Here is a 24,101-nt window from a genome sequence, read left to right on the forward strand (position 1 = left end):
CTCTCTCTCTCCAAAAAAACAGAGCTCCTTCCAGTCTCTTTGTTTTGTTTACGCGCTCTGCAGATCTCGGAGTAGTAAAGTCGGAGTGCTGGTGCTCAGCTGGGCCCCGCATATCTTTTTTTGTCCTTGCGCTGCGCCTCCGTGGCAATGGATTGATTTCAGTGTTTTTTTCCTCCGACCTCTGCCTCGACCAAGTTGAGAAAACAATCCCAGTCTCTAACCTGCGGCTCTCCAGCTTACATGTTTCACCTGGCCGGCTTTAAAAGTACCTGCCTGCGGATGTTTCTGAACATTTTAGGACTTTGAACTTTTTTTTTTTTTTTTTTTTTTTTTTTTAATTTAATACCCGCCTCCTTTTTTTGTGCATTTTCTTTTTGTTGTTTTAACAGGAGGTGGTGGAGGAGGTGGAGGTGGTGGTGGTGGTTGGACGTGGATTTTAAAGGATTTTTATATATATTTTTTTTCTAAAAAGAAGAAGAAGAAAAACGCTTCCCGTGAAGCCTGAAAAGATTTATCCGTGAAAAGTGATGGCCGAGCGGGGAGCTCTGTCGCTCCTCTCTCTCCTCTGTCTCACCTTTCTCTACACGGAGACCACCGCGGCAAAGCATGTCGACAAAGGTACTTTTAAAACCTCAATAACAAGCCTTATTTTTGTTGTGACTTGTTGTGCTGCACGCCTCAAATGAACAAACTTACCTTTAATTGTATCACGAGTTGTGAAAGACACACACACACACACACACACACACACACATACACAAGGGAGCTGCTGGCTCTTGGAAGCAGCTAAGGAAGCTAATTCAGCTTGTGTTTATGTCCACCATTTGGACAACTTTAAAACTGGGCTGCTTACTCTGCTTGGAGCAGACATGCTTTCAGCCCTTTTGTCTTGCACATGCAGCACACTTCCCCACACTAAAAATATCAGGTTTTTATTGAATTGCATCCACCCTATTTCTCTAATGTGGGGATTTGCCTAATTGGCTCTGGTGGTGGTGGTGGTGGTCATTGAAAAATACACACACACACACACACACTGCATGCAAAGCGTCATTAGTGTGCACTGTCAGGTAATAAGCAAGCATCATCAGTCCAGCAGACATCTCATTACCTTGGCGTCAATACATGTTTAGCTGATGGATAAACAGAGGACAATTCATTTCTGTTAATTGTTTTGAAGTGAAAAAGGGGAAAGGGGGGGCAGAGGCGCTGCATCGCACTGCAGTGTGCAGCTCACTCTTCTCAAGTGGTGGTGAGAAGAAAATCTTCAGATATTGGAGGCGATGTGTTGATATTAGATGCACTCCAACGCCGTTGAGAGTGTCTGAGATAAATTGGGAGAGCCATGATGAGAGAGAGAGAGAGCGAGAGAGAGAGCATGAGAGAAGGGCAGCAGCATGTCTTGTCTTTTGGAGTGCAGCAAGCTCCAGAGCTCTTATCACAAACCCCATCGTGACCGAGTCATATCTTTATCATTTAAGCTGTTAGACGCAAACACAGCAAGCACCCAGCGGCATGTGTTCTGGAAAATTGTGAATGTAACTGACTCTTGTCTCTCTCTCGCTCTCTTTTCTTTCCCTCCATCGTTCTTGTGATATGCACCCTTCTCGAAATGTTTTTTTTAATTTTTTTAAATTTTTTTATAAAATAGGACTGAAATGTGTGCAAAGAAGACGAAGCAGTGACAGGCCGTCTGTGAGCTAGCTGGATTTTTGGCTCTCTTGCGTGTGAAGCCTGATGAAAGACCCTCTCCTGCATGAAAAGCTCTGCAGTGGTGGAAGGGGGAGATACAGAGAGAGAGAGAGAGAGACGGAGAGAGAGAGAGAGAGAGAGAGAGAGAAAAGCGGAAAAAAAAAGCCCCTCCTTGGCTTTGCTGGAGATCAGTACAAAAGAGAGAGATGGGGGTAGGGTAAAACAGGCCGACTGTCTGGAAAGTAATAAAACCAGGAGATTAAGGGGACCAGGGAGTTCCTTTGGGAGCTTTGATTGATTCCAGAGAATTGGACTGGGACCCACACGCAGAGAGAGTCTCAAATTACTAATTGTGGGGTCCCCTTCTCTGAAAATATCTGTTTATTCAAAACACATTTCTTTGAGGCCCTGACTGTGGTCAGAACTTATCTTTATCAAAGTTGGCAGAGTTGTAGCAGTAGGCCCTAAACTTAGAGAGTTTAAGTCTGGTGACAGATGTTACGTTGGAATAACCTGTTAAAAAAAAAAAAAGATAAAAAGAAGAAGAAGTTTGTAGCTCTTCTAAAAGTTGCTTTTATAAACAAGCCCCTGTTAGAAGAGTGTAAAATCCATTTAGGCTCTTATCTTATCTCTGTAATCCTGCAGGGAGGGAGCTGTGTGCTGATTGTCTCCCAGCAGACAATGCAAATAACTTGCTGAAATGTGTAAACATTTGGCAACCCCCGTCTCTTCCCCTCTCTCTCTCTTTCAGACCACTCACAGGTTTTTTTTTCCTTTTATCCTCACCAGACCACCTCAGATGTAACGTTGCCCCAGACTTTGTAAAAACAACAGTTGTTGTATCATACAGAGTCACCTGCTGTCTCCGCTGTATGGGGAATGCTGTTTACTGATCATTTATTTATGGGCTCCAATTGCTCATAAAGTCCTAATGACCTCCATCCACCAAGAGACGGATAATTGCACACTTGGCCAAGTGTTTGATTCATCTGCTGCACTAATGAAACCACCCCCATTAGGAAATGCTACTGATCTGCTACGGCCACTGATGTGATGAAGGCTCAGTTTTTTTTGGTTTTTTTTTTGCTTGAAAACTTCCCCGTTCCTTGTTTCTATTTACTTTTTGTCCACTGTCTGCGGGGGTTAAAATGGCAGCAATTATTGAAATAATTTGCCCCAACAGTCACAGCAATTTATCACGTGTAATTGGCAGGGGGATAGGCGGATCAATGTCCTCTGAATAGATGCCATGACATCTGCTGTTGCATCTTTTTGGTGGTTTAGGGGTCAGTGTGTAATCACCCTCTTTTCAGCTTTCAGTTGACCATTGTTGCAAACCAGTTGCTTTGATTTCAGTTCACAAAGCTCTCCGGTTTGTTGACTCACACGTTGCTGTCCTTCAAAGCATACCTACCTACGCTGTATGCAGAACCATAATGTCAATGGTTTGATCCCATTTTTCACCGTATCAAACTTTCATGCATCAGTTAGTCGGGATGTTTAATGCTTGTTTGTACACCAGACGGAGGCTACATGAATTCTCTCTCCACACTCTATAAATTTTAATCCACAATTTTTTCCCCTTATGTTTATTGATTGCTGTTTAAAACTGTTACTCTTACTGGCATTGTCAGCCCCGTTTATCTGAAGCACAGACAGGGGCCGGCTTTCTTGTTGAACAAAGGTGGGGGTGTTTGGAGTGGCGAGAAGCCGAGGGTCATGGTCAAGGGATCAGGGACAAGTCCATGATTTCTGCTGCCCCCCACCCTCCTTCTAAGATGAATTTGCCTCTGACAGAGCTGCTTCTAGTGGCGTGGTGTAGTGCAGAGAAACATTACTCAAGTCAGCTTTTCTGTCTCTCTACCACAGCCTCTGCTCCTCTGTTGTAGGTACACATTCAGTAGCACTGAAATTAAAGATGGCGCCGATAATATTTGCTGATTATCACTGAGCCATATCGGCAGATACTGAACGTTTTTTGTTTTGTTATAGCAACCGGTAGTACTGGAATATCTTGAAAATAGTCTTTGAAATTGGAATGAACACATCATGGTGTCTTATATTTTTAGCAAAGTCTTGCTCATCTAGTCATAATTATAATTAAATTGCGCTTTTCCTATTTTTACTGGATGGCCCCCTCCTTTCTTTCTTGCCTGTTACCAAAACCTAAACATACCAGGGAGGTGTAAATTTAATCTATTATGGATGGAAATTGATGAAATTGACGTGAGATACTTTTGTTAGTGTTGTATGACGTTTCTTCCACATTCACTGTCAGTATTTCAGTAAATCATGTATTTTTTTCTTGCTTTGAATTGATGGATAGAAGTGTATTTTATTTTTTATTGCGTAAACCAGATGTAAAACAAAGTAATCAACTGTTTACTGAATTTAAATCAGTATTTTCAGTCATTTTTTACCATCACATTTACTGTATTTTCATACATATTGATATTCTTTATGCTCTCTGGGGTTGTCATCGCGGATGGCACCACAGATGGAGTATTCTGAATTTGTCTACACCGGTGCAGATTTTAATTAAATTTTTTTAACTTTCCTCCCATCCCACTTTGCCAAACGCCAACACAGAAAACAAAAGTGATATTCAGCAGCTGTAAGTTGGCAGGAATATTATCTTCTGACTCGTGGAGCTTGTGAGACCTGTTTTTGTCAGACTGAGCTCGGCAGATGATGGTAATTTATCAGTCAGGTTTCCAGATTGAACATCCATTTCTGTAATAATTAATTACAGTAGTTAATCACGGAAATGAATCAAAAGCGACGTGTCACAATGTTGGACGAAAAACAGGATATCGCGACGTGCCATTCAAACACAGCGTCGAAGTAAACTTCCATTTTCACGAGCTCTGCTGATTTAAAGTTTATATCAGCAGTTCCTGGTGCACCAAATCCATCAGGACATTTTGTACATGCTGGTAGAGAATAAAGGCTTTCTTCAACACTTGGACGTTCACATAATGCGGTGCAAACGGGGGCATAGGTGTTGTCCCGAACCTTGGGTTTTCTCTGTTGTATAAAAGCCTGCCTATTCTGTCTTATGATTGGTTCGTTCACCAAAAGCAGCTTACATCAAGGTGTTCCTGCTGCGACTAAAAAGATGCGAGACGCAGCACCATACCGATCTGGCTACTGTCTTCTTTGTGTCTGCTGCATCTTTCATGTCAAAACAAAAAAAGCTGAAAGTAACTTGCAGGAAAAAAAGAGTCCATAAAGCTGTCCGTACCGCCCCGTGTGACGACTCCTCTGAGACTTTCCAGTAACCTGAGAGACGTTACATCAATAATATTTTTTATCTTTTTTTCCTAGAGACATGGCTGGAAACATGTTTGCTTCACTTTTCCTTCAAGATTTCTTTTTTTAAAATGGAACAGAATGCAAAATTTCTAATTCGCCGTGGTGCTGTTGTGCTCTCCAGGCTTCTCTGTTCTGCTGTGATTGAATGATGCTCAGACTTAATGACCTCTGGGAGAGCAGAATCTTTTCAGTTTCCATGGAGCCAACGCTCACAGCGCCGGTGCGGGCAGAGCATACAAAAAAAGGAGACTGAAACTATGGCCACATGTCCATGAGAATTGAGTTTATTATCCCTGTCAGTGTGCTGCTATGTTCTTCAGCTGTAAGGTGACTTCTGTTGTTGCTCCGGGGAAGTTAAGGCTACATTCAGACAGACAGTAATGCAGGTTTTCCATTCATCTGAGTGGGCATCGTCCAGGCCAGTGATTTAAGAGAGGGATATTTGGTCGAGGACATAGACAGTGAATAAGAGTGAGCGAGCGTCGGCATCAATGAAGCCGGTTAAGCGAAATAAAGTTATTTCTTGATTGTTTCACAGTGCCTGATCCTGTCTGAATGTACCCTTAAGATCCAGTGTGTCAGATTTAGGGGGAATCTATTGGTCAAATGTGGAATATACTAGTCATAAGCATCTTTTCATTTGTGTCTAAGCACCTGAAAATAAGAATTGTGTTTTTTGTAAGCTTAGACAAAGCCTTTTATACTATTCCTCAAGACTCGGTATAATCTTGCACAGCTAAAACATTTCTGCACGCCTTTCTTATGTTAAACCAAAACAGATAATTGGTCGTCCTCACGTCTGAAAGACTAGCATCGCTCTTTGCTGAAGCTTTTCCTCGAGTAGCACACAAAATGGCCAGTACAATCCCGTACATGAAGGTTGCATGAATAGCAAGTCTTGCAGCATGACACGTTCTGCAATATTTATGTTCCACTAGACAGCAGTCACAGTTGGTCATGTTCCTCAGGACAGCGTGGCGTTGTCCGGCCTTTCGGCTGCATACAGAAAAACTACAGTAGCCTCGTTTCACTGCACGTCTTTTATAACTGCAGCATGACAGCAGCAAATGGCAGCATGTGTATATTGACTGTTGGATTTAAGTAGTGTTCTGCAAGCGAAGACATATTTTCCCCTGGCCTGGCATTCAAGCAAAAACCTTGAAAGAATGGCCACTCCAAAAGAATCTTTATACAAGCTCAGCAGGAGTGAGACTTTTTTCTTTCTTTCTTTCTTTCCAGAAAATTTTCCTCCAAACTTTTGCTATTTTGGTTCAGCCATGCTCCTGTCATGGTGTCTCCTGTCAGTAGTGGCAGCTGCATAGGATTATGACACATGCAAGCTGTGCTTGTCAGATGAGCCTGGACTAATGAGTGCAAGGCTCTGTTATACGGGGAACTGTTTTACAGCCCTGGGGGGCATATTACACACATTTCCTATTAAAACAAGATCTCTGAAACCTGTTTTAACTTTTACATTTCTAAAGCAAGGTTAACATTTCAGTAATTACTAAGTAGTTAAAGGATGAGGTTGTTGTATTATCGGAGTTGTAATCGGATTTTGATATTCCAAAGCAGATTTTCTATTGGTGGCGTAAAAAAACGATGTGGGATGTTTCAATAGTGACAAACAGATTTTCTACTGAGGCATTATCTTACAAAGCTATCTCATAACAGTTACATGAACCTGAAAGATTATTAACCATGGTCATTTTGAGAAAATTATACTTCAGAGGTGGAAGCAAACAGATGAAAACATTAAAGAATTTAACTTTAATAACTTCAACAGGGCACAAAACACGCCTGTCAGAGCCAAAATATGGATATAACTTGTTTTGTTTAGAGCACACACCATTTCAGATAATTGGCACAGGAGTGTGTGTGTGTTTTTTTTTTTTTAACCTGTTCACTTTCCGTGATTAAAGGAGAGTGTGCAGCCTAGTTTTGTTACGTTATGCCAAGGGAAGTTGTTTATTCCTCTAATAAACACCATAAAACTTGTCTAATGTGACTGTTACTGTTGCTGAGTCACAGTAAAGAGCCTGCTTAGCCTCTTAGCAGCCTCTTTTAATTGATGGTACAACGCCCAACCCCTATTCCATAAGATACACAGTGAACAGACTAAAACGTTAGTTACATTAAACTTTGCAGTTGCTTTAGATTTGGCAACCCCTTTCAGTACCAACGGTTGTTACTCTTAAGAGCCTTAAATATAATTAGTGTAATTTATATTTAATACTTGTGAGGTGGCGGGTTTCATTCCTGGCAGCGGCCCATGACGTAAATTAATAGAAAGCTATATTCTTCTAGAAAGAGTGATTAATAACCTTCATTTGGTTGCACTGTACCTGCTGGAGTTCAGCATCCTGCAGCTCTCAGACATGAATTTATTCTCTGCCGTCTTTTTGGAGGACGTCCAGGGTGTGATGAATTAACCTGAAAGTCTTCTCAATGGTGTAGATTATGGTGTAGTGCAGTTGTTAAGAAGCTTGTGCTTCAAGGAGAACTTAAGCAAACAGGAATCAATGCAGCTTTTCCAATATACCGATTTTTGTTCATGGTAATTGTCTATGGACAAGGCAATTTAAATCTTGTTACACTGAACTAGAATTGTATTAATAGGTGTTCAAGTACTCGAGACTGGTCCCAAGACTGCCTTTTGAAGGTCTCTTGGAATCTTGGAATCGACTGCATTTTACTCGCCCTTGTCTCGGTCTCGGACAAAGAGGACTCCGGGTTTTATTTCAACACCAGTCAAGACCAAAGCTGTCGGATATCGCCAGTAATTATGTCAAACTTGTCCAGAAACACTTTCATAATTAACTGAAAATACATTTACACTTCAAGCAGGAGCAGTTATCGACCTGTGTGGCACATACAACTAGAGGACAGGTCGAGGTTTAACCATAAGACCACAAGCCATCAAAGCAAAGTTCTTTCAACAAATCAAATTCAATATTTTATAAAGTAGCTCATTAAAAGAATTCATGTAAACTAGTTCAGTCTTTTTTGTGGCAAGGTGATCATCAAAGTCATTTTTGAGTAAACGCTAAGATAAGGTGGAGAATTATGTGGAATCAAAATGGTAAAATAAGAAATAAAAATACACTCTCCCCCCTTGTTACACTGTCCTCCTTCAGGAAACGCTTTAAGTTGGTAAACTCCCAATAACCAGGTTTAGGCTGCTCTGATTCAAGCTTTACTCAAGAGATTTGGTAAATATTAGCTACATGTTAGATACCTAAGTTGACTATATAGTGTCTGGTCTTGGTCACAGTACACTCTGGTCTTGACTTGGTCTTGTCCTGCCTTGGTCTTGTCCTGCCTTGGTCTTGGTCTTGACTTGGTTTCGACCCTTCAAAGTCTTGGTCTTGACTTGGTCTCGGTTTAGGTGGTCTTGACTACAACGCTGCTTCAGACTGGTGCCGATCTATTTCCTTCACCAAACTGACTTTTATCGTCAACCTCAAATGTTGTCACCTTCTCTTTACTCGTCATATTACCGGTGCTTGGTTTACCCAGTTGTGTGTGTGGAAGAGATCTTACGTACACACTCAAAGTATCAATCAGTCATGTACACACGGAGCCTCTCTGCCTTCATTCAGTCAAAGGAACTCTTCATGTGCTGAACGGGTGTGGGGGCAGTCAGTCACAGAGGAAGGATTGTGAGCACTGCTCAATCGAGCTGGCTGCCATCATCTTGTGCCTGGCCTGTGTCTCTTGGCAGCTTAAAGACATAGTGGGATGTGTGTGTATGTTTGGGTGGGTGTTTGTATAGGCGTATGCCACCCATCTGGGGTTGAACAGCTGTTTTATCAACAAGGTTCAGAGAGTTTCCCGACTTCACCTGGGGGAAAAAAGTGTTTACCTACTTTTTACCGAGAGGACGGAGGAGGAATTAGATCATGTAGCCTTGAGTTTGTTCTGTATAGCAGCTCGCAACCTTGGTGTCATTGATTCAGTATGATGCGGCGAGCAAATATTTTGAGAAACAAAAAGGATGGGGAAGCTGTACTCTTTATATTATTATAGCTAGATTTTTTTTTATTGTGAAGGTCTTTTACTCAGTTTAGAAGCAAATTACAGCTTTGCACAAGGTTGTGATTCGCAAAGACGTTGGCAGTCGTGCGCTTTGGGTTTGTCAAAAAAAACAAACTTTTGATTTCTAAAAATGTGCTTCGGAAAAAAGATTTTAAAAGGTTCACATAAATTCAAACCTGATGTTTCCCTGTTTGGGAAAATATTGACATGTGTGCTGGCAAGCCTCATTTTTCACAACTTTTTTAGATGTTGCACATAATCCAATTCAATACCAGCTAACCTCCAACCAAAATTTCTAATTATGGTGTCTTTTTAATAGATAATGAGCTGCTGCAAGTTTGGTGAGCAGCAGTGCCAGAGGTTAAAATTACTCGTATTTTGTCCATAAATTTCTTGGTCTGCAAGAGCTGATTTGTCTGGTTCCTGTAGTGGAAGTCCATAGAAACCACTTTTAACTTTAAAGCACAGTAGGCGTAGTGTGTTTAGACTTCGGCAAGAATAGATGAAGGTGTCATTTTGTGTCCTACACAGTACTTTTCCATGGCACTGTCTCAGCATGCAAAACACAGTAGCGTGGATTGTTGAGTTAGAGTTAAGACCGGTGCACTGTGCTAGTCGTGTATATATCAACTAGTGTCTTAGTCCTTCTTGGAGCCTCTCCAGTCAATCTCCCAGATTTTATTTTGATTTTACCTGCTGCTATGGTGACCCCTGGAAAAAATCTCTCCTGGTATTAACTGACTGTTTCTGCTGTAGAAAAAAACAAACCCAAGCTGAAACGATTCTTTGAAAAGTTCAGCATTAGATAGAGGCTCCTTTGTGCCGTTGGGAGCTCCCCCCCCCCCCCCTTTTTTTTTTTTTTTTTTGGCATGGGGCTCCGACTGACTGCAGTGACTTCTTACCATGTTATTGGAGCCAGTTTGTCCTCGCACTCTGAGCTCATGTGAAGCTAACGGAGGTCAAGAGAGGCAGCTGAAATGGTGAAGTTAACTGCTTTAAGCCTTTTTAATATACTGCCTGATGTAATGGAATTGGCAGCCTCTTTTGATTCTGCTTTCTTGGACCTTTTTGGTTGAACAAATGCGTCCCTCAGTAGCACTTACTTGAAAGATGATGGCGTTTTCTCCTTTCTATATAAATGCTGCACAGCCCCAACGCAAAATAAGTCGAGTGTGCCCGTAGAAATGCTAATTACGCCTTTTAAATTTGATTTACAGTGCAACTGTGGTGAATAAATTTTACTGTTGATGAAAATGTCAAGCCTTAAGTGAGGGGATTGGGGCTTCTTTTATTATTACAATGTTAGAAAACAGGAGCTTCTGGATCTTTATTACTGTTGCATTCAAGTTCTTTAAAATTAGCGGTACCCAACCTTTTTCGTGCCATGGACCGGTTTCATGTAAGACATTATTTTCACGGACCGGCCATCGTATTTATCCCCCTGCAATAAAATGGACAAAAATAAATATAAAATGTAAATGCATAAAGTATACAATGAACGAGCCGGTCCCATCGAGGGGTAATGGAAGACAATGACACCCAAAGTGTGTTCATTATGTCCAGTTCAAAGAAGTTCTCCAAAGACGGGCTTGTGGACTTTTGGGGTAACGTATCACGTGATCAACACAGGCGTCTGGTCTTGACAAGTCTTGACCTTGCATCCGGTTCTTTTTCAAAATAAAACATCTTTCAGCAGATGACCCATGGACAGGTACCGGTCCGTGGCACAGTGGTTGGGAACCTCCTCTGCTTTTAAATGACAATTTTAAAGTGAACTGTCTTCGAAGTGGTCCTAATCTCTGATGCGTGAACTACACTTCCCATGTGGCGATTAGGGTAATAAAATGAGACCACACTCCCTTTTCATCGGTTATGAGTGTGATTTTTTTTTTTTTCTTTCTAATGTGGATTCTAGTCCTTGACCTTATGGGGGAAGATGATAATCTTTTGTATTGTCTGTTTTATGGAGTCTGATAAAGACGAGGTTTGGCTGTGATGAAATTCAAGATTGTGAGAAGCGAGTTAGATTGCTGGCAGCCTTACACAATACAGAAGATTGCACAATTTTCACTTTATGACATTATGACTGAGAGCTCATAAATGCACGGTTGATGAAATTCTTGGGATGACGGCAAAGGCGAGAATTTTCTTCACTTTATTTGGCTGCGTGCCAATGTGACTCCTCCACATACATTACAGCCGGGTTTCAATCGCCGTACAGAAACCGAGAGCAGCATCTGGGACGACACAGTCTCTTGAGCTGCGTCTAAATACAGACATGACCTTCCTCTGTCTGTTACGGAGGAGGAAGAGGAGGAGGATAAGCGGGTGCAGGCAGTGCCATAAGCTCCTGGAAGGTGAGGATTTTCATCCAGCTTGAAGTGTACACAACGCGCAGTGATGGAAGGCAGCTGCATCAATTCCCTCTGATTCCTTAACCATTGTCCCTTGAACCTTGACTCCAGTCGCCCTACTTCTCAGCCTGTGACAGGTCGCTCAGCCACAGCAGCAAGCAAACAGCATGGCTGCAAAATGGATGTCGGCCAGCAGGGAGCACCTGCGGAGGCATAGCAGGCGAAGCAGCATTCCATCACAGGACCTCGAGACACAGATGTCATATGAGACACGAGGGACGTGTTTGAGTTGAAGGGGGATGGGGAAGTGTAGGAGGAGGGCCTGTGGCAGAGGTTTTGGCATGGTGGGGCACTAATGGGGTGGGATAGCAAGCCAGCTGCTACCAACAGATTCTTAATGAGGTGTCCCATCAAGAACACAGGGAGATGAACATTAATGACTACAGCTAAACTTGTCTGTTCATTTATTCACCCCTTTTCAATCATGCTAGGACGAGGTGTGTGACATGTTTGGGCACACGGTAATTGTTTTTTTTTTTTTCTTCTTCCAAGTCACATTTAAATGCTTTTTTTTTTCCTCCAACAGAGATGCAGCTACTACAGCATTTATTATCTTTATTGATCGAGCTATTATTTTTCTTCTTGGATTGGTTGATTCATTCAATCCATAGTTACTCTCTCAGTGCCCAAGGTGACATCTTTTATCTGCTTGTGCTGTGCAACCGACTGTACAAAAGCTATTCACTTCACCGTGAAAGAAAACAGAGAAAATCCTCACATTTCACACAAGCTTTCATGGCTTTGATAAATGCTTAAAATGAGTATTTGTTCATTAAAATTGCTGTTGACCGATTGTTTAGCTCTTTTTGGCGCTTGTCAGTAAGCAGAGTTGACAGGTGGACACGTGAGAGGTGTCATAATCGGCTTGTGTGGATGCGGATAATGAGAATCTTTGACCTTTTATGAAGAAATAAAAGTGAATATTTATTTTGTTGGATCTCAGATTCAGTAGGAATATTATTTTTGCAGAGTAAAGGTTGTCAAACATTACTTTTGAGCACGAACAACAGTTGGAACTATTATTCAGTCTGTGAATGTGTGTTTCTCTCACAAATTCTTGTATAACCTTTTTCAACCGCTGAGTGCTCGAATTACTGGTTTGGGAGAAAATCAAAATGCTTTTGCTGCTTTCATACTTCATTACCTGAAGTGGTCTGAATTAGTCCTGAGTGCATAAGCATGTCATTCAGGCTTTCAGGACACCTGCTGAACAATTTCACTCAAACACAAACACAAACACACACACACACACACACACACACACACGTACCTAGCAAGATCCTCAAAATATGTCTTGCAGTCTGTTTGTGCCATATGTGCCATGTAATATCGTAGTGAAGTGTAGCAAGTCTAAATGAAAATTCACCCAACATTATCTAATTAAGCAGGTGTGAAAGCAGCTTAATTCAAGTCGGTTTTTGGCACTGCTCGCCGGTCCACGTTCAGCGTGAAGCTGAACATTCGGCTGAAATATGTGAATACTTTCATTAAGCCGGGGGGACCAAGTCGCGCACTTTCACTTCTCCTCAAAAAGAAGATGTCAGAAGTGGTCTTGAGTTATAAAGGGTGGTGATTTTATTAGCCATTGCTGGTCCGTGGGGTGCTTTTTGTTGTGGAGTGACAGGGGACTTAATAATGAAGCTCTCTAACCCAATGAGCCCTGAATCACTGGAGCCCCTCTTCCCCCGTTCTTTGTCCCTCTCCCAATCCCCCCACAGTGCCACTGCATTCCCAGCCTGGCGGGGCAGTGTCTCTGGGCCGGTGCCAGGTCCATGCCATGTCACGCACCCTCTTTTGGCCCCAAATGACTGTGGTCGGGGGGGGGTCAGGGGTTCAAGTGCTCCCCACGGGGCGATGCATGGGATGCCTAGCGACGCTGTGGCTCGGCCCCCACGCTGGCCACGCCATTAATTAATTTCTAATGAGAATAAAATTGGCTGACCTCGCAATAGCTAGCCTCTTGGCTCTGACTGACTATTACTGCCCCCTTTCTCCCACACAGACTTCAAAGGAGAGGCGAGGATAGCCCCTCCTGGCTCAACGCTGATAGTGAAGTGCACAGGGAACATTCCTCGCATGCAAGACGGAGTTTGGAGTGTGGGTTTTATGGGCTGTGTTTCTGCTAGCCCCACACATACCTGTGGCTCATATGCATGCTGTAGGAGGTTAACTGTGTTAACCCCTTCTCATATGTAACATCAGAGGCACGACTGGCGGTTTGGAAGACGTGACGGCTTCTCGGCCATCATGTGTTTTAGGAAATTGAATCTGCAGTTGTTGCATTGTCATCAGGTGGTTATAGGCTGTAACTCACTGGGCCATTCAAAGGAAGCCTCTGACATTCTGGATAATTCATTTATGTTGCCTTACCAGGAGTTCGAAGATCAATAAATATGTAATTTCTCTGCATTTAATATGGAGATAGCACTTTGATGTGTTTAGCGTTGGGGCTCTGAATCTTTCTCAAAAGTAAAAAAAGGATTCTTAGCTACCAAGCAACCCTAAAACTGCCATGTGCCAAGAAAGCGAGTCACCAGAACATCAAAGAGTCGGGTGGATTTTGTCCAGAGGTACTGAAATGTGCCAAAGCTGGCAACTTCACACTGAGGACAAAAAACTCCTCCAAGGCTGTGTGCAGCATCTGGTCTCTGGGCCTGGCTGTTCTTGTTGGTTTAAAACAACAAATAAAAGGTCCATAAAGGTTCTTTCTCTATAACCTGTATAGCTTTGGAGTTGTAGTGTACGTTTTGATGGAGCTTCGGGACCATCATCCAACATATTTAGCCCAAAAAACTAAAAGAAAAGTTACCTTCCCTCGCAAGAATACTTAATTAAAGCTCAGTATCCGTGTGTGTTATGGGTTTTCTGGTCAACGTGGCGGCAGTCTGTATTGATAAGATTTCCTGAGGGGAAACAATTGTGTGAAATGCAGGAAGTCATTAGGAAGCCAGGGACTCATGTGTCTCCCTGCTGAGTAAATAGTGTCTGGGCCCCCCCCCCTCCTCTATTTCATCCACTTTTGAATGAGCCCAGCACTTGTAACAATAAAGGCAGGAAATGAACTGTACTCACACAGGAGCATGCAGGATGCTCATTGTGTTCCTAATTGACCAAACTAGGTTGGGGTGATGAAAGCAGACTTTTCCTCTTTTTCGCTAGTCAAAAATAGCTCAAAGGTAGTGGTGCGGCACAGTAAGGTGCGGTCAAAAAAAAAAAAAAAAAAACGTGGCTAATGAGGCGCTATTCCACTGCACGTTTTTTTTAGAAATTTCGATCCTGTCAAAACTGACCCAGTTTGTGTGCCTCCAGTTTGAATGCACGGCCCTCTAACGCAGGCTTGCATTTCTTGAATGCAACTTGCAGGAAAATAGCACATGGCAGAACAAACAATGTCACCCGATACGTCCTGTGTGAAACCAGTGGCAGACCTCAGCGTCAACCTGTTTACTATTTGCTAACCTGACCCGGCTGCAGGATGATTTTTTTTTTTTCCTCTGTGGAATGCAGGCGTGACTCACAGTCAGACAGAGTGTTACTTAAGTTGTCACCTGAGAAGCCCTCCAGGGGAAAGTTGTTTTGTCCTTGAGTGTCTGACTATAAGCGTATTTGAGCCGACCTGCATTTAGGAGAAGATTGGTAATGTAGTTGGGATTTAGGTTACGTCTGCTACAATTTTTCCACTCATCAGACATAATTCAGTGTGTGTATGTGTGTGCGGTAGTAATTCCCACTTTTTCCCCTGAGCTATTTGTTGTTGCTTTTTTCCTCTTCCATGAGCATCTGCTTTCAGGTAATATATGCCACTTCTACACCAAGAAACAAATTAATCAAATGAGCCTGTTTCCAAATTCTTGTTTCATTGTTGGGGAAGGGATCAGTGGTGATCTGGCCCACATTTCCTGCTTAGTGTAATTGATATTTGGTTTACCCTAGATTAAATTTGACAACTAAGCAGGTTAGCATTGAGGATTTTCCCAGATTAATTCCAGGAGTCCAATTGGAGTGGATGTGGTGGTGGTGGGGGGGTGCAGGCCCTTGTATCATCCCAAACGTCTGCCTTTACCTGGGATTTACTAGCATATGAAAAAGGAAATGAGATCAGAGGTGGCGATAAATCCAGGCAGCAAAGCCTCCAGCGCTGAAAATGAGATGCACACATGGCACCGACAGTCACCAGCCGCTCATGTCCTCTTTTCTGATAAAGTGATTCTGGGTGCTCAGGTGTTGAGTGGTGGTGGGGGGGGGGGCTTTCCACCTTCTGTTGTAGCCCGTTTAGCTTCAAGTGATGTGCTGCCCTTCACACCATGAGTCTTTGCACTGTGCTGCCCATTCACATAGTGTCCACACACTGTTAGGTTTCCCATGTCCCAGCAGATTTCCAGCAACTAATTTAGCAGTTGTTAAGTGATTTAGCATCTGTTTTTTTATAGGACCCCAGTGAGCCACAACTGCCACCCCCACTCCTGCCCATCACTGTCTGTGCCTGTGGCGTCAAGGCTTGCTTTTGAATTTCAATCAACCCTGGATGCATTGTTGTGTTTATTTGAAGGGGGATGGGTCGGATAGGGTGTTAGTAGTAGTAACTGGTTGTGTGTGTCAATCAAATATTCAGCGTGACCAATGGGTGGCTCATTGGAGGCTAGTTGGTGTGTTCTCAGGGGGGCACAATGCTTTAACTGCTGCCCGCGGGGCGAACCCTGCCCTCCTTTCTTCACGCACACCGCCCTCCCCTCCCCTCGTCATCCTCTTCAAAACGGGAACACAGGCAGTACAATCAATAACAGCCGTACCCTCTTTCTCCTTCCACCACCTTCCTCCTCTTTCCTCCCCCCCTGTGCCGACTCCTCCTCTGGTCAGCCGCTCCCTGCTTTCCATTTATCAACACTGCGTTTGAAGTTGGCTTCATCATTCTCTGTCAACCCCCCCAACACCTCCATGTGCGTAATTGTATTAGATTCGTCATGGTGGTGGGGTTATTTGGCCCGCCCCAGCTGGTATTGGGCCAAAGGGGCTTCTTACCATGTACATACAACCCCAGCCATTAGTTTAAAGTATCTCTAGTGTTGAATTTATTTCCATACAGCGTTGTGTGGTTTCTGGTTCAACGGCTTCCCAAGTACCAAAAGGTACATTACATCCTTTATTAAAGACCGTTTTTCCTTTTTCCTGTATCCCATTGTTCCCAGAATCCAGTGAGGCGTAAGTGTTGAGCTTACATTAAAAATCAAGACGTGACGAGTGGAACTGAATCTCAGACGTAAACAGACGCACTCAGACGGCGAAGGATAGGCACACTGTGAAATATTCCTTGAAAAATGTATTGGACATTTTTGCCGCTTGTGCTCAGCAGCTTATTTCTGGAAGAATGTGCTCAGTGTGAACATATTTGACAATAACAATCATTATTCCCCCCCACAAGGAAAACATGACCGGATATCTGTTTTTTTAGGTGTGAGAGTTAAAATTCAGACCCGGTGAAAGGATGGTGTGTTTCACATAGACATCCATGTAAGGACACACTGGAAATCAGCGCTTCACCACCAAAGTATTCACTATTGTCTCATCTAATCCCTTTATCAACTAATGAGCAGTAATTTTCTTTTTTTGTGAGGCTCTTCTGCGTAACCTGTTGTGTGAGGATAATCTCCGGCCGATGCATTTCTTGTTTTCCAGAAGCCGTGGGAGGACGTACGCCGTGTGGAAACAGAAAGACAGCGCTCAGAGGGGGGAATTGGGGAATAGAAAAAAAAAGCTTTAAGAGAACCTGTCTGTGGCGATTAAGCACACACTACAACCTTGATGGCCACATTAGATCTCTTTCTCCATACACCAAACTATTAATAATAGATACAGCTCTCTGCTCTCTCTTTTGCTTTCTCTTCCCCACCCCTCCCCCTTCCCTCCCACAGCATTACCCCTCAAGGCGTCTACCCTCTCTCCCCCGTCCCCCTCTCTCTCTTTCACTACCACCATCCTCTCCTCCCCTTCCTCCCCCTTGCTTCCCCTTGACTGTTTCAGCTGCGAGACTGCTAGCCAGGAGCAATGGCAGGTGTGCATACATCATCACGGCGCTGGCCACACAGCCTGCAGCACCCAAACAGTCATCATCAGATAGACAGATCCACCTGCCTGAGAAAGAACACTGTTGAATAGTTGAGTGTGTGAGTCGTTTTTGTGGCAGTCGGCATTATCTGTGTTCAAGATGTGGACATTAGTTTGTCTAGTTTCTCCTGATGGAGACCTCCAGAGAATAAAAAAATGAATGACAAATAAATTCTGTGGAGATACTGAGAAGAAAATGAAGTGCATACAAGCTCCTCTGTGTGCGCAGTGTGGGGAAAAAAGCTTGTTTTAATATTATTTCCTGTTTGATTGCCACCGCAGCATTGCGTCTGTCATTTGATCCGAGATAACGGTCCCTAAACACACAAGCTTCTAACGCTTAACTCTTTAATGTTCACTGCTCAGACTGCAGTCGCAGTACCCAGCTTTTATAGTTTATCATCAGATTCATCTACATCTAGAAGACCTGGGAATCCACACGAAAGAACTGCACACCATCAGTAGACACACAATTTAACAGCAATCGTCGGCTGACTGGAGATCTGCTCCATTTACGATTGCGATGGTCTGTCAGTCAGGCGAATTGTTACAACTTTTGCAAGGCTACCGTGACTCCCAAGAAGTTTTTCTTTATTATGTTTTCCAGAAAATGCTGAGGTTTATCTTTAAAAAAATGCATCTATCACATTTTATTTTCATATAGACGACAGAATCATGAGAACAAACAATATGGATGAAAAGAAGATTTACAAACCGCCAAGTAATCTGGTTTAAGTTTCATGAAATGGAAAATGTGAATGCAGGAGTCTTGTCGTTGGATTTAATGCATTACGGCGCAGAATAGTTTCCACGTTGTATCGCCGTTTCACATACATGTGACACTGTTAATCACGTGGACGGGACTGATGGTGGATAACGTCATAAACGTGCTGCATTTGGCTTTTGTAAGACACTAATGTCATACTAATCCTCTCGCTGTGATAAATGACGTGTATACATAAGCAAATGGGACTTAGATGTGTAGCACAGTAGTTCTCTGGTGTCATGCTGGCTTCAAACAATCCTCTAGTCTGGAGATCAGCGCTGCCTCGTTGTCTTAATTTATGGCAGACACTGAAACCGTATATATAGATGATCTGTTATTCAAGGAACATAAATCCTTTTTACTTTAATATTTTGCCATGGCTTAACAATAGATTGGTGACCTGCTGTGGGGGGTTTTCTTACTTCATGCATGCTCTGATGAGCTCCATCCAGTCAATGATTGATGAATCATCTGCCACATAAGGACTCGTAGGTTGGGGGTTCAGTTGCTCCGACGAGTCATCCTCGTGACTTCCAGAAATTGTGGAGCGTCTCAAGTCACTCACGCTGGGTTATGTTTTGAGTGCCATCTCCGTGGCAGCTAGTATATTTCCACTCAAAGACATCACTGAACGTGTCTGCCTCGTAACATCAGAAACAGGTCCTGGTCGTGGATTGTCACGGTCAAACGAGAGAACAATAAAAAAAATAAATAAAAAAATCAATGAGAAACGGGGGGTGGATTGTGTTGAGACTTCCAGTTGATGGATTAAAGACAGGTTTACAACACTCATGGAGGAGAAATCATATTTCCAGTCCACTTCTGTGGGATTATCCTTATCTACTATAACTGTCCTCTGCTGTATTTGTGATATTGTTTAAAGCATTAGAGCAATGCAGCCCCACTCCCACTGAAGGCATGAGGATAACTGTATCTATATAGATCACTCTCAGTGCTATGAACAAACAGTTTCTGCAATTGCTCTTGAGTAATTGGTGACCTTTTCTCAACCGAGGTTCACAGGAACGCAGTGTATCAGATTAACAGATGTGTGTTTGTGCCTGTGAAGAATGCTGAGTTAACACACCAAGCTGGCAATGCTGTGAAGATGGGACGCGGCGTTTGCGGGTTGTTTCAGGCTTTAGTCAAGAGCCCATCGGAATTTGTTCTCCTTTTTCCCCCCACGGGATTGTGCTCCTCTCTCCACCCGAGGCGATCTGTCTTCCTGTCATCCTATTGATCTCCCCTACAACGCTCATTGATATGGGGGGGGAAAGGCCATTGAGCTTGCGTTTGTGGAGGGCTGGTGGCTGCTTGGCTGTGTGACATTGAGATGGTGTTTACACTGAATAAGGGGAACGATTCATCTAGCCTAGAATTATATTCTCAGATCTCGGATAGCTTCTATTTCCACTTGGAAAAATATCTCTCTCAGAGGGAAGAGCGGGATTTTATGAAGGCTCCACATCCAGGCGACCATTCGGATATGAGAGTGTAAACAAAACTGCAATATCATCTTTGCTCAGCCAGCCGCCGAGGTGCGTTGGAGATGTTTGACCTTGTGCGCACAGATGACAAAATCCTTTCAAGAGGAGAGCACATGGAAACAAGGGATTTTAATCTCCTAGCATCAAGTGGCCTCGCTGAGAATGTCAGCTTGCTATCTGGCTGCAGACACACTCTCCCTTTGCAGTTTGCTTACTGAGCTGCGGCTTCAGATGCACTTTAAATTGTTTAGTCAGCTGAAAATGAAACCTAAACCTAGCTCCCAGGTGGAAAACTACTTATTTTCCCCATCATATGTTGTATTTTAATTTGAACTTCATTTACATTCATATTGAATTTGTTGCGTGCCATATGCTCCCTGACGTTGTCATGGGATACAGGCCAGGCACATCATTTCCTTTTTTTCGGAGGCAGCTGAGCACATTGGTTGGTATTTGTTTTAAGTGATGAGATAAGCAGAGGGAAGGTCCCTCTGCAGGCGGTGAGTAAATGCTAGATAAAACCAAGATGTTAACACTGTCCACTGTTTCATTACAGCTTGACATATACGAGATGCCAACAGGTTCTCCTTCAATGTCATGTAGCAGGAATTGGCTCCAGTCGGCAGCAGTTGAGGGTAGCCAGTCATCGGCAGCCTATCGTGTTCTCCAATTTGTGGGTTGCAAGGGGGGAGGTCTTATTCCACTCAGAGAACTGCCTGCCCTTTAAGGGCAAATTTTTACAGGTCTGCAGGTATGTAGTCTAAAAAAGGGTGCCCAGACCTTCAAAATAAATAGCTCATCACTTCCCTTCACAACAGCTTGTAACCTTTCATGTGGGAGGATAGTAAAGATCTCTTTATTCCAAGAGCTATATAAGCTATGTAAGATCCATAAAGCTGTATTTGGTAATGCCGTTAAGCAGGTCTTGGTGTGCATGGGTGCAGAAAAGGTTTAGTTAATTGGTTCTAGAAGTCAACTGAGGCTTGGACTGATAAGTTTCTGACTGTCGTTTTCACGTGAAGGATATCGTCTAGTTGGCAGTGGACGAGTTTTAGATGTTGGATCTTCTAAATTAATCCTTTAAGTCTACCTTCATCTCTCTCCATGATTGCGGTTGGTTTTGCGCAAGAGGATTGAGTCAGGTTCATCGACACGTGTCAAAAATAAGATTGCTCAGGTGAGTAAGTGGCCAAGGAGCTTGGAGCCTTTGAAACGGCTACTACATTTTTTTTTAAAGATGTTTCCAGAATCCTAAAATCAGATTTCCAGAAATAGTGGAAATAAATCCCCCTATCTGAATTGTACTTAATACACAAAGGAGAAAGGGAATGTTACATTTATTTAAGTGAGATGCAGTATGAGAGTCAATGTGCAAAAATCCCACGCAAAATGAGCAACTGAAGCTACTGTAGCGTCCTTTTCACTTATTATGATGAGAAGATGAGAAGCGTCCTTGGAGACTCAGTCCAATCACTTGCCATGCACCACTGGCACAATCAAGGGTCTCTTGTACAGTAATATAGATTACAGCAAAGTTTATCAAGCACGCCCCCCAAAAAACACTAGAGCTTTTCTTTAAGCCGGCACTATCTCTCCATTCAACCCCCTCCTGGACTTGTTAGTAAATCAAGGCCATTGTGAGGTGCCAGAGAAATTGTCCATTAATAGGCACTATGCCTAGTCAAGTGGCACAGGAAGCATAGGGGTCAGGCCCGCCTTCCAATCATTATACCTCATCCACTACCTAGTAAAAGGCCCCTAGCCACTCAGCTACAGGTCGCCATGGAGACCTCGAACAAGGAGCAGAGTGTAGGGGGTGGGGGTCGGAAAGGTTGGAGAGAGTGGTGCAGACAACCATTAGCAGCCCATTCCTTTGTAATTAATGATCATCCCACTGGCTCAAAATCAGGGCCCGGGAAAAAAACAGACACAGAGCTCGCTTTTCTGAGAAATATTGAAGAGGAAATGGTGACAGGACGCCATGAAAAGCTGTAATGTTGCACAAGAGGGGGGAAATAACAGATGAGAAAGTGATTGTGTGTAAGGAAATCATAGTTTTTCATTTACATAAGTGTCCTCTCCGTATGCAGGTCTATCATCCGTCATTCAAGGACAGAATAATTCGCCAAAGGACCCCCGACAAAGCTCGCCTCCTTTCACTCCACACCTTTGACTGGTGTCTGTCTCTCTGCGCTAAGATAATCACTTGTCTAATCGAGTTATGAGCGCTGTTCACATTGCAAATATGAAGCTCACATTATTGGGTTTGTAATCAAATCTGAGGTCTACTTGCCCTTAGGGGATTTTCAGTCAACCGGCGAGCCATGCAGCCAATCAGCCAGCCACAGCGGCTTTTGAAGTGCCGGCAAACCAAAAAAATACCCATCTTCCCTCTCTCTCTGTCTCTCTCTCCTCGAGCTCTTTCCAATGCTGCACAACCAACCAAATGTGCGCACACACACACACACACACACACACACACACACACACACAAAGCAATTATGTGGACAAATAAAAATGCAAACAAATGCCACACAGATGCCCATGTTTGAGCACGCTCACAGGCATGGACAATAACATGGCGCACACACACACACACACACACACACACACACACACACACACAGGAGAACAATCGGCGGCACACAAACAAAGATTGCTGCCACACCATTCACTCACGACCATATACACCATACCTTTGTCACACAGACACACGTTAGACGACACATTTTAAATATAATATTTTGACGATTTTACGTTGTCCTTTGTGTTTTTTTTCGCCTGATTTCAAAGCCTGTACCAAAAATAGACGTTTCTGACTTAGAGAAATTGGATGAATAAAGATGTAGAGAAACTGTTTTTTCATTCACAAATTTCAGACTGTCTGAATTCAGTCAATTGGAAATAAATATTCAGCAAAACCTTCAAATATTTTAGGCTTGAACGTGCAAACATTAAGCAAATTAAATGGGGATTTAAGGCTCACTCTTCCCTCCATTGTTCCCTCTCAGACTTGCAGTCCATTGCCTACATTACAGTAGGTCCAGTTAGTGATACGTGCAGAGGTTGTTGTTATTCTAGACATTCCTGCTGAGGGATGCATTATCCTCTGTGGCATGGCGGCGAATTCTAGCATGTCTGTCACCCACCGACTCATCCCACAGGCGCTATCAGTGCTCAGCCTCTCACAGGCATGCATGTACACACTGTGTCCCACTCTCTTAATCCGTCTCTCTCTCTCCGGGCTGCACCTCTTATTTATCTCTCTAACTCTCCCTTTGCTTTACCTTTCCCCCTCTCCATCCCCTCCCTCCTCTCCCTCTCTCTTCTCTGCCTTCCAAAGGCAGCGGAGAGTATTATCACCTAGGAACCATCCTATCCTTGGCTTAGGCTAATGCACACACATGCAGACACACCAAAGCATAGATACTGTACACAGACACAGCAGACTTATCAGCACCCGCTGGTGTCAGACCCTCAATTAATTTTGTCATTAACTGAATCCCATTACTCCCACTGCCGCTGCAATGCCATGGCGTCTCCCTCTAACGGATGGAAGGCGGCGGTAACACACACGTGCCAATTCTATCCTTTCTCACCGACATCCATTTACATCCTAATGATGGAGGTAAATCCCCCTAACCACCCCCACCACACCTCATGTGATCACGTGACCTTTCACCCCTCCTCGCGAGCCGCTGTGGGCAGCAGATAGGGAGGGAAGAGACGGGAGGAGGGGTGATGGATAGGGATGCGGCAGGCATGGTGAGGAGGAACAGGAGTGGAATAAGAAAAGAGAATCAGGGGAGGTTAGGGAGGTGAGAGGATTGCAGCTGGAGTCCTCACACCTCCTCACCCATCGTGACATGTTGCTGCAGGCCTCTGGGCTACACGGGGACCAGCGGTGAAGCTGTTTACTACACTCGCCAGCTCATTTCCTTTCGAGGGAGCTGCTTGCGGCCCAACCCCTCTCTCATGCCTGATACCGATTTCCCTCCTGCCGCTAACCCTTGTCTGACTCTGTAGCTCTATTCCCCCTCTCGCCACAATGATCTCTGCCACAGCAGGCTGCGGTGCAAAGTAACCTAACTCCATTTTGAAACCCAAGTGGTCTTGTTATGACTTTCTGAGTCGTGGCGAAAGTGATCTTGACTCGGGGGCACAAAGGGACAAACTGGGGGAAACTCAAACTTCCACGGTTTGAATACCAAATAGTTCTGATTTGGTTATTGTTTTGGAGTAACTAATTGATGTTCCACTGCCTTTTTTGTTTATCTTTTTTTTGTC

At 43.5% G+C, this 24,101-nt stretch overlaps 1 protein-coding gene across 9 annotated transcripts in view; it reads left to right on the forward strand.

The window, feature by feature from the left end:
- The first annotated feature begins 416 nt into the window (after positions 1-416).
- The window catches only part of neo1a (neogenin 1a), a 160,193-nt gene continuing 136,508 nt past the window's right edge, over positions 417-24,101 (forward strand). For all 9 annotated transcript variants that reach the window (XM_019275835.2, XM_019275839.2, XM_027280994.1 and 6 more), the window contains exon 1: positions 417-618. In XM_019275835.2, coding sequence (XP_019131380.1) covers positions 528-618 — 91 coding nt within the window. In that variant the 5' untranslated portion in view covers positions 417-527. The remainder of the gene's footprint in view (positions 619-24,101) is intronic.

This window comes from Larimichthys crocea, chromosome VIII (genome assembly GCF_000972845.2).
Source record: "Larimichthys crocea isolate SSNF chromosome VIII, L_crocea_2.0, whole genome shotgun sequence".
In the NCBI taxonomy this organism is placed as follows: Eukaryota; Metazoa; Chordata; class Actinopteri; family Sciaenidae; genus Larimichthys; species Larimichthys crocea.